Genomic DNA, 11,982 nt, shown 5'->3' with positions numbered 1-11,982 from the left:
TGGATCTGGCCCCCGGGCCTTGTGTTTGACATGTCTGAAATAGAGTAACCCATCTACATGGATAGAGCCAGGACTTTTTTGGATGAGCTACATTAATATTATTTTAAAATTTACATTATAGCTTTCCTGTGTTTTGAGCAAGACAGTTGGGCCTGGGGCTACTGTAAAGGCTTCAAGGCATGCAGAATGCCCCTTCTTGGTACAGTTATGCAGAAGAACAGGAAGAAGTGGAAATCATTCCATTTTGTTCACAATAACATATAGAATAATATGCAATGTTGTCAATATTTTTGTAACTACAGTATCATAATTTCTTTGTTCGAAAAATGGTGCTCATAAACTCTCTAGCATGATCATAGCCACAATTTAGATCCAGTTGCAGAAAGTAACTTATGTTTTACACAAATATTATATTAAAGTTGTCTAAAAACAGGATCATTTCTTTGCTCAAAACTCACTTTTTTGCCCTCTGACTTCAGACTGCATTAACACATATCAGTGTACATATTACTAGCTTGCTGCTGCATTGATGTTGATGGTAGCTTGATGGTTGTAATATGGCTGGAAGAAACTGTACAAAGCAAAATATACTGTTTGTGGTAATATTTGGATGTCTGTACTAAAACTGGATATATCATTAATAGCTATCTCATTAAGCATCAATTATATATTATATCAATATGGGTAACTATAATTATCCAGTTCAAAATAAAAGGTCTACTCTCAGAAACACAAATACTAATTTTATTATCAGCATCCGTAAAAATGAACCAAAGAAGTCTTCAACTGAAACTTATTATGGTAGTATAAACAATAGGAGACACGAACATAGTGCTCTCTTTATAAACCAGTGGACTTGTATGAAAAAAATTCCCATACAATTATTTATGATATGCATCATTGTTGTTTTCAGATTGAAAACTGCTTACCGATGCTGCTTTGCTAGAGAAAAATCTTGTAAAACCTTACAGGAACAACACTGCTTTAGAAAGCAGTAATGCATTTACCAGTATAAGCCTCCTTTTTTTGGTCTTATCCATGATTAGGTCTTTAGTATAAAATGAAAGCAGATGCAAACATGAATATAGACAAAATTTCTGTAACAACCTAAAAAGGGATCTGACATATTGTAGGCAGCAAACTTATTCCTACAATTCACCATAAAGAAACTTTTAGTAGGGCTACAGCATGTTTTTTTTAAAGAATTGGATGGATTTTTCCTAAAGCAGCCCAACTTTATTTCAAGTATTTGGTAGTGTAGGGTCCACAAAGACGGGTTTTGAGTGATTGCATTGCCTATAGAAGAGAGGTGGGGCTTTGATTGTTCACCATCATGACTTTTGTTCACACACAAACAGAAACACGCATACCATGGATGTCCCTGCAAAGAAATAAAGAGGCATTAACTGATACATAACCTCGGGCAAGTATTGCAGGCACAATTGGCAAAAGAAATCTCAGGACCGTATAGGTTGGAAACATGTGAAAGAGGCCTTCATCCTGCAGTGGATAGACAATGGCTAAAATGATGATGATGATGATGATGATGATGATGATGAATGTAAGTCATTTGATTTGGGTACCATCTGGTTCCCGAATGATGCTGGGCAGCTTATAAGCTAAAGTCCAGCAAACATGTCTTAGGTAAAAGTCATTTTTCCATTTTGGCTAGCTAAATGCAGCTTTAGCTTAAGGAGAAAGCAAGCTACTCAATAGACAATTCTGCAATAGTTTCATTCAGAAAGATAGCATTGGAAGCTTCATAAATTCTACTTGAGAGTACTTCTGTACAAGATGCTTCCGGATTGGCTCAACATTTATGAACCTATGAACTTTGAACCAATTTACGCTGAAAATTATTTTTAGAAGGAAATTGTAGACCTCTATGAGATTTGAAGGACAATGGTTTCTCCATAGAAGAAAAGTAAAGGCTGCTTCATTTTTAAATTTATTTCCTTTTTGATGGAGTAGCAATAAGTTAAATTTGTTGCTACAGGACTTATGGCAGCTTCTGTTGGAACAGTAATGCTTGTTTTCAGCATTTCTGAGTTAACAGAATATGATAATAGGACATTTGCCAACTACTTTTGAGAGATTTGGGAGAAGAAATGGCAGAGGTGTGGAAGTACCTTGATTTGGCTGACGTATAGATAAGATCTTATTCAAGGCAGGATTGAATAACTTCATAGGTGCATACTTCAAGGCTTCTCGGCAAAAGTATGTGACTAGTTTGCCACTGTCTTCTTCCAGAAAATTTTCAATTTTCAATTATCTAGAATATATGCCTGGGATTCCCCAGCCATATAATAACCAAATACATGTGAGAGCCAGATAAGACCAGCCAGATGCTGCTACCTGTAAGCACTTCTGCATAACTGCATCATGAATCAAAGAAGTGTAATTAGATGAACATAATAACGTAAATGAGCAAATAGTTTTTCTTTTTTCTTAGCAGATTTTTTTAGCAACCTATGCTCCTTGTTCAGATACTCTGCAATTTGAAAATAAGCTTAAAACAAACGCAAGCATTTTGATGTACATTCCAAAGGCAGAGACAATTACCAAGAATACCATTCATACTGGAGAAAGAGTTATTTGATAGCGCCTTTGACCTTTGAAGCATAATCTATTTTTTCCCACAGCTCTCAATTTAGAATTGGGGATATGCATGGATGTGCTACAGCCTTTCCTGTCTGTGGTGGGGAAAAAAAAAAGCAGCTATATGACATGCCAAGTATAGCTATATGCTTAACACTGCAGTCTTAATAATAACTACCTAAATCTAAATTCTATTTATTTTAGTGAGTTTGACAACAAATAAAGGTGTGTAGGAATATAGCCTACATTTATCCTTTAGGCTTGATTATTACTGTCTCTGCCTTTCAATGCCTTGGTGATTTTCTATTAATGGCAACTTTTGGAGGTTTACATATACTTTATCAAAGTGAAACTATAAGCTTGCTGACAGCATTCAATTTCTTCCACATCAGAAATATTTCAAAGTCCCCTTAAATCTACGTATGTTATTTACCTTTTAAAGGATATTAATTAGGAATACAAGCTACAGCTTTTTCAGCTCGTTTTACCACAGCATATGTGAAAAAAGATTTGAACTGTGAGGAAGAGCAGATTTTTTAAAAAAAGGAAAAATGGCTAGGATGAGGAATGATTTGGTATGTTTAGCCTGCAGAAGAGAAGATTGCGAGAAGACGTGATAGATATTTTCTGATTGGCTATAATTCAAGACAGAGTAAATTGTTCCAATTTGTTGCAGAAAGTAGGATAAAAAAACCCCATGGATTTAAATTCCAAATAGATTTTTTTACAGGCTGTTCAAGAATGGGCTGCACTCTTACATTCTATAAGTCTATGAGCTTTATAATTAGGGTTTCCATGTCACACTGAAGCTACTTCCAACTCAGTGTCAGACATGCCAATGCTGTACCTGAAGTTTAATCCCTATCTTAGGAATTAAAACCACAAGAAGAAACTATGAAGGTACTGTATATAAATATTCAACCACAGGTAAGTCTAAAGTTGATTTTCCATTCTGTTTTCCAGCTTTTTAGCACAAAGACCAACTTCAATAAATACATCCAACTGAGCAAGCTTCCAGTTGTGCAAATTTCTAGAAAGCAACCAAGACTTGAAGAGAGACGTTATGGGCCTAATAGGCTCACAACTGTTCCCCATATTTTGCCTATTTGTCTCCCAGAGAATGACTCCAAATACACAGAGGCTTTAAATTCTATTACTAGGGAAGCATCAGCATTAAAGAACAATTGGAACTATAATACTTTAATACAAAATTAAGCCTCTTGCTTAATTTTGATTTTAGTGCTCTTTTATAACGTAATTGATCAAACAGAAACGTACCACAATAAGCAATAATAAGAAATAATAACTTTACATGGAGCCAAAGTTTGTGCAGGAGAATGCATGGATTTTTAAACTCTAGACAAGAATTCAAAACTTTCTCAGGTGGTGGGCATCAGTGTGTTGAACACATGTTGGAAGAGTTGGCTATCTCATGATTTTTCTCAATTTTTATTCATTACTTTTTAAAAAAATAGAAATGCTTTAAAAATGTGATCATGGAAGGAAAGGACCCTCGGCACCCTTTACCGGGAGTATCCATGAGTGCTATTGATCTTTGCTTTGTAACTATCAAATTAGGAGGGATATCAAATATCATGCAGAGCAAAACCATCCTGCTTGTTACAGGATCTGCTAAAACTTTTTAGACAGTGACTAGCCATTCTTTTTCTTCTTCTTTTTTTGGAAAATTCCTGACAAAGGGAAATTTAACACTGCATGGGCAATCTATTGCATTGGTTGGCAGCCTCTTACTATCAGGAAAGTCTTCCTCATGATTAAACTGAATCTTTTCCCTTGTAGTCTCAGTCCACTGGTACTGGCCCTACCCTCTGGGATGACACAGTACAAGTCCACGCTCTCCTCTGCACTGCTATCATACTGTATCTTATTTCAATGCCATCTTATGTAGGCTACACGTATCCAGGCCTATGCTTATGTAGGTATGGATATAGTATTGTAAGATAAGTTGTTTCATGATTTTATAGATAGTTGACATGTTATATGAGCTTAACAATGACTGTACTGTACCCAACAACATGATCACTAGCAACTGTATCTGTATGCAATTTGTGTATGCTTGATATTTTGGGATCTTTTCATAGCAAAATGATTTCATTAATTGCCAGCTACTCATCAGGACACAAAATGGTTTAATTATAAATAACCATTATCCAAATAGTATTCTATTTTTAAGAATATTGTTTCACTGTGACCATTTTCTAAATGATAAGTTTTCATTTCAACTTAAAGATTATAATGATTGTTGAATCAAACCAAATCAGAAAATAATGCAAACTGTTTCCATTTAATAGGATTAGGTTGCTACTGTACAGACCATAGATATTAACCATGTCTACCATACTTCCCAGATGTGAAATTGTTTTAAATTGTCCCTGAAAGTACTGCAGGCCTATCTTCTTAACCATTGGGTTTATGGTTGGTTCAGGTATACTAAATATAAGAAGAAGAAATTTTAAGTATATCAAAAAGAAATAGCTGTAATGTAAAATGAATAACATTGCGACTGCTTGAAATCACATACATTTAATGTGAATGGGAGAATATCAGGTAAGGTTTTTGATACTAAATCCTTACTGAGAAAAGCCTTTAGATACCCATAGCTAGCATTTCAGCCTATTCTTCTCTTAGCCTGACTTCAGTGGAAATCCACCATTCATATTTATTCATCTTGGCAATCGAAAATGAATACTAGTGGCCATTGAGAGAAAAATAGACAAAAATGCTAGTGAAGATAGCATACCAACCTTTCTTGGGCTGAAATAATCAGATAAAGCCAATAAAGTAAAATAAATCCACCAAGACTTCTGTAGAGTTCATCAAACTCCAAGGTTATTAAATGGCAAAACTGGACAGTTTTTTCACAGAGCAATCACTAATAGAATTTGAGGTGACCACTCCTCAAGTAATATGTTAGCAACAATCCCTTTAGAGTAAGAGGGTTTTTTTCCCTTTTGCAATTACTTTCCACAGAAGCCTGTAGCAATATCTTCTAAAATTAGAATTGGGAGAGATAAAGGAATATCAGGAGAAACTAATGTTATTCCTTATTAAAATAATAAACATTTGTTAGATGTATCAGTTTTTTAAAGTATTCATAAAACATACGGTATAAGTGTCCAAATTTTTGATATATAATGTCTTATTTAAAAGCATTGACATTGGTACAAATCTTAACTTTATATGGAAGGTATTTGTGACTGATCAAAATCTGAGTATACAAATAGATAAATAATTGCAATTGATCCCTATATATTTAAAATTTACCAATTACTTATTTTAATACCAAATCCTAACACTTTGAACATATTTTGTCTGTTATTGGATATTGTTTCTTTTGGAAAAAACAATATACAGTACACAATGGGAAAAAGTTATTGATTTAACTTTTCAACAATTGGAATAGTTTGGAGTATGGCATCCATCTTTCCGATGACTGATTTTATAAATTTACCTGCAACGCAGGCAAGTATCTGAGCCATCTTTAAGAATGCTAATTGTAAAAGCATGGTGTGTGTTACAACCACTATTGCTGTTAAAAAATGACAGTCATTCTATTGTTGGGATTTTATGTACAATTATACATTGCATAAATCATACTTTGAAGATTTAAACTTCCTACAACTTAGATTGGGAAAGAGTAAAGAAAGAGGAAATGTTTTCTATGACTATATGTAATTTTACAAATATCAAAACACCTTCTTACATATGATTTTAAAAGAACAATAACTTCAAGCCTAGTAGTGTTTAGCAAAGGAAGCAAATAACTATCTTTTTCATTGAGAGCTTTTGCTGCTTTTGGGATGGCAAACTTCTCCCATATTTTAAGGCAGCCTTCTCTAACCCAATGTTCATTAATGGCTATGTTGGTTGAATTAATGGACTTTATAGTCCAGTTTATGTGACTGGCATTTGTTTGTGGGGAGCCTAATTTAAATTACTAACTAAATTCGGCATCTAATCTTAGATTCTAAAGACTATTTGATACCTGTTGTGAATGACTTGTTTGCCTTACTTTTGCTATTGTATTTCTTCTCTCTCTATAAACATTCTTCATTACTGTCAATTTAGTTAACAGCCAAACTAAAGATCAGGAACCAAATTAATATACAGACTAAACTAGCAGAAAGGTAAGCCCTTCAGAAATAAAGAAGCAAATACCCAGACACCTGCAGTTCATTTCATTGTTTGTTTCCTTATCAGTAAAATTGATAAGAAGAAAAGATAAAACCTCGTCACATTGCAATATGACTATTTTCCTTTTCAGCGTTGAGCTCATTTACCATCTTGTGCACCCTGACAAATGTTCCTTAATGAAATGGGTCTTAGAGTGGATCATTATTCAGTATGAAATGAACAACAAAAGCAAAAACACAGTTCACAATTTGATGATTTGAAGTGGTACCTTCAGTATAAATTTAGATGTTCATTACTCAGACAAAAATAAGATTGAGGTTACCAGTGCCTCTGAGCCTTGGCAGTTTTAGTAAGTCTACCTCATAAGTCCGCATTCATCTTCCAAACACTGCAGTCACCATTCTCTCCAACATTTAGTCTAAAATATCAGATAAAATGGTTTTAATAATAAGATAAATATTGATGTGCTTCTCCTTGCTGAGTGCATTGACTTAAGGCATAGGCACAAGTCTCCCTCTTTTAACAGAGATGGTATATAGTTGTGTCCCAATACAATTATTATCCTGGGTGACCCTCTTGCATTTAAGTAGCTCAAAATGTACTTTGCAACAACCACTGAGTTAGCCAATGCATTAAAGACTTAATATCATCATTAAGGCTGCACCCTTAAATATATTTTATGAGTAGGTAAACTTCGTAGAGCATATTTGACCTTACTTCTGAGTAAGAATGTCTAGGATTGCACTGCAAATGTAATCTGTAACTACACATTTTACTGTCCATCAAAAGTGCACTTTACTGGTGTCTTCAAGTCTTTTTAACCAATGACTTGAAGCACCTAATTATATTTAGAAATGGCTTAATCCAAACTACTGAAACCAGTGAGAATGTTATCTAAATTAAATTCAACTGACTTGCTAGGAAGTTCTTGGTGTGCTCCAGATCAGAAAACCTCAAAGCTGGCTCGAAGTTTGAAGCTTCTTAGAAGAGTAACCAATAACTCATGTGTTTCCCCCAAATCTCAGAAGTTATAGACCAGTTCTGTTTCCTAGACTATTAAAATGCATTTGGGGATCAGCTAAGGAATCAATTTCATGAATCACGTGCCTTTGCCATGATAGAAGGTGCAGAGTAGTGATGGATAGAACATAACTCACTTGCTTCCTATCACCCTTTCTGAAGTGTAATTCATTTTAGGCTTTTGGTTTCAACAGTACGATTAAAGAGGTTTTTCTTTTTGCTGCTGCCATTGTTCCTTAATCATTATTTTTTAAAGAGTTATTTTTAGGATTTTTTTTTTTGCAGGGAATGTTTGTAATGATCAGATGGTTTCCCTCCAAGACACCACTCCCAGGCCCATCTTGAAGCCTCTTCTGATGATATAATATGTGGTGGAGCAGTGGTTAGAATGGAGCATTGCAGGCTAACTCTGCTCACAGCCTGGAGTTTGATCCTGACTGGCTCAAGGTTGACTCAGCCTTCCATCCTTCCGAGGTTGGTAAAATGTGGACCCAGATTGTTGGCGGCAATATGCTGACTCTGTAAACTGCTCTGAGACTGGTTTGTTTTATATATGTTTTAAATTAGTTTTGTTCTTCTGTTTACTGAAAGACTTTACTTGTAATCTGGATATATTCTACCTTCCTTTTTGGTTTCTTACCTTCATGAGTCATCTGAGGAGGGCTGCTATAAGTTCATCTTTGCTTTTTTGGTTTCATATTTAGGTTGTCTTTATACACAGTACTCTTTCTCCACAGATACAGATATCTATATGGCCATAGAAGAAACCAACAACATAGGAATTGTGTTCAGCATCATATAAATGTAATCTCTCTATCTCCCTTTCACAGACACCTGGGGAAGACGCAATTGCAGATTTAGTGCCTTTACACATGGCAGATTAAACTTGGGTGCAGTCTCTTGTGACATGATAGAATTTGTCCTTAGAGTTATGAGGATTAATTGTTATTAATTGTTATTGAATTAGCCATTAAATTTGGAGAGGCTTGAAAACTTGGCAAATGGAGACATACATCCAACAATCTGAGTATTCCAGAAAGGATCTGCATCCAATTCACTCGAAGTTCTTACATTTTGATGTAGGAATGATAAATGCCACACCAAGAGGGTCACCCTGGAATTTCTTGTACTGAAACCCCATTTTATGAAAAGGATATATATATATCTATATATACTTATATCTATATATATCTATATATTTATATATTCACACACACATGCACACACACGCCCCCTCCCCCCAAACATACACACGAGTCTTTGATAGGCTTTCTGTGTTCTAGCAAAATTAAGTGGCAGCTTAACTGTCTTGCCATGAAGCCTGCTGCAAACAGTCTCTTTCAAAGGCAGATACTTGGATTTATCTGGCAGGTGGAGCTAGATCCAGCCTGGGACAGAAACAGCTTTCCATTGGAGCATACGCAGAGCTCATAGATTTTTTGATTGGATCCAGAAGGGGAGTAGGATCCCTGAGGCAATCTAGGTAGTTTGATTTTTGAAGCCTCCAACTTTATCTGAAAGAGAAGGAGGAGAAGATGAAGGAGGAAGAAAAAATGGAATTCTACTTTTGGTCAGGTTCTTGATTTAAAATCCATGATGTAAATTAACTATGCCTTTCATTCTGTAGCATACATATGTATTCAGTAAAGGCTGAATTTAGGCTAATATAAACACAGACACATGATCAGGAATATGATTATGCCTTTTCATGCACTAGGTATTAAGTAAGAATGGACAAATTTCAATATGTCAGTCTGTATATTAGTTTGGAAAGTATAAATGAAAATCCAAGCTATATTGTTCCCCTATAAATGGTAAAAGTATAACTTTATTGTTTACATAAAAAAATCTTCACTGCTAGAATCCCTTAATAATTGCCATAACAATGTACAGTTTTCTGCTCTTTCTACATTGTTATTTGTGGTCTTGGATATCATTTTATTATTCTTCCTATGACAGTTTAATGATGCACAGGAATCCATTGTTTGAAATATATAAAATATATGAATTAAATTTTCCATAAGCAGATATTCAGTGCTAGAAAAGTGCAATATTATTAGATTACAAGTGACCAACAAAATGTGCAGTTACTGGGATAAAAGATGATTTAAGCATAATTAATCATAGCAAAAATTAGCTAACATTTGAATTCCTAAAACTAGATTTCCTGGTTAAGAAAAGTTACAGTTGCAGTTCACCCAGATTAACTTTTAATATTTAATTTTTAAGGATATCCTATTTGGCACACACCACTCTCAATGATTTCCCAGTTAAAAAGTGTCTGCTTTGATGATGCATTTTCAAAATGTGTACAGAGAAGCAAAGGCAAGGGAAGACAAGGGGGAATTCAGGCAAAATGATAAGTGCAAATAGGATTTATCTTGAACTGGGTTTTATTGAGACTCACTTTTTGTATCTATTTTCAGTGTTGGGGCACAGTGAGATTCTAAAAATGTATAGTGTTTTCAGGTGCTCTCTTGGCCACTGTATTTATAGCTATTTCTAGCTCTCTGGACCAAGGCATCTAGATCAGAAGGGACTGTTTCTATGTTTGCTTGAATTATTTCAATGTTTACTTCACAAATTAAGTGCAACTTGATAGTTGCAATAATCTTTAGGAGTAATTATTATTTGAATGGTAATTAAGAGCTTTATGGAAGCTGCTTGGAGTTTACCAGAAAGTTGTGATTACATTAAATCTGTCTGCTAGGGGTCTAGGTCTGTATCTAGACGCTAGAAGGCTATTGCGCCTATTGTTATGAGAAACAGGACCTTTGGATATGCCCTAATAAATAGGTACAGATAAAGAGCAAAGTTACGCTACTGTTGTTATAGTCTATGTGCTGGAGATGAAGGTTAGGGAAACTCGGATCTGGAGGCTGTTGCCCAGGGTTAGAGCTGGAGGTAAGCAGTACGTTTGAAGGTCCTGGTGAGGCAAATGATTCTAAGGCAAGAAAATAGTCTATAGAGGAAAAAATATGGTCAGAGGAAACATGGGAAGTTTCTTTTCTCTGAAAAAAAAATAGTGAAATAAAGCTGATTTGAAAGTAAGTTGAAAGGTAGAAGAAAAAAAAGCAGAAGGATTTTGGTTTTGTAGCATTGTGCTCAGTGGAGATTCCCTCCTCCTCAAGAAAGAGAGAAGAGAATCTGAAATTGCATAGGAGCAAGTATTTCAGCTGGCAATAAGTTGGCCAATGGAAAACAATTAGAGAAAAATGTGTTGCTAATTAGGGAGAGAGAGTGGGGAGAGAGCTGACAGTTTTGGGCAAATAGTGATGGTAGAGACTGAAGAGGTAGGGGGGAGTGTTGGAATTGTTTGGAAGTGGACAGTGCAAGTGGACAGTTTTAAAACACTGCCATTACAACAGTGCCATTACAACAAATGTGTAGTTCAGCTTTTTCATGAGTAACACTTGGAAAAGAACAACTTGGAGCTTGTGCATTTTTGAGCAAGGTTAACTGCTTGTTTGTCTATGAGATAAAAGGGAATTCAGCACCTTTGCTTATTTTTCCATCTGTATGATACTTTTAACCTGTATACATGTTCATTCAAAACAGCACTGCCAATTCTTCTAGAAGTATATCTACCACTTACTGATCACACTAATGTACTGTGAGTTGTAGATATAGTATTCATTGAACATTACACTGAGACCTGAAAATTGTTTCACTGTTTCTCCAGGTTATAAAAAGGCTGTTTCAAAAAGTGGAAATGACTTAATCGTTCTTCTTTCTTGATCTGAAGATTAGAATGTCTTTGTTACCATCATCAGTGTGGAAAACAAAATTTAGGAGAATAGGACACTACCTCCATGGTTACATGTTACTGATGGAGCAAAATGAGAGGTAGACCCAAGCAACCACAAATTTACCTTGGCTTGGTACACTGACTTTTGGGTAATGCGAGTTATTCAATTTGTGAACTATCACTGCAAATTCCTAAATACCTTCAAAGATCTAAAGAGTTTGTTTTAACCCATTAAAAATACTTCCAGTCTTTACAGATCAATAGGGGTGAGTTAATCCTACCTCACCACAACCTAAACGATACAAAAGGGGTAATTATGCTGGTCAAGAAAAACTCACTTTAAATTGTCAAACAAAATGGGAATTTAGTGGTACTACTCATTTTTACAGCTACATAAATCTGTTTCCCATAATCATTGCTATTTTCCCAGCCTTTTAACACTAATTAATCAACTTGCCACT

General features: G+C 35.1%; 1 protein-coding gene across 1 annotated transcript in view; it reads right to left on the bottom strand.

Annotated features, from left to right (window-relative positions):
* Window positions 1-9,113: 9,113 nt before the first annotated feature.
* Window positions 9,114-11,982, bottom strand: part of SGCD (sarcoglycan delta) — a gene marked incomplete at both ends in the record, with an annotated part of 196,654 nt that continues 193,785 nt past the window's right edge. Inside the window, one exon of the mRNA XM_081321261.1 lies at window positions 9,114-9,287. Coding sequence (XP_081177387.1) covers window positions 9,114-9,287 — 174 coding nt within the window. The remainder of the gene's footprint in view (window positions 9,288-11,982) is intronic.

The sequence above is a fragment of the Vipera berus genome (genome assembly GCF_964194415.1).
Source record: "Vipera berus genome assembly, chromosome: 2".
In the NCBI taxonomy this organism is placed as follows: Eukaryota; Metazoa; Chordata; class Lepidosauria; order Squamata; family Viperidae; genus Vipera; species Vipera berus.
This window is presented reverse-complemented; position numbering and strand designations above follow the sequence as displayed.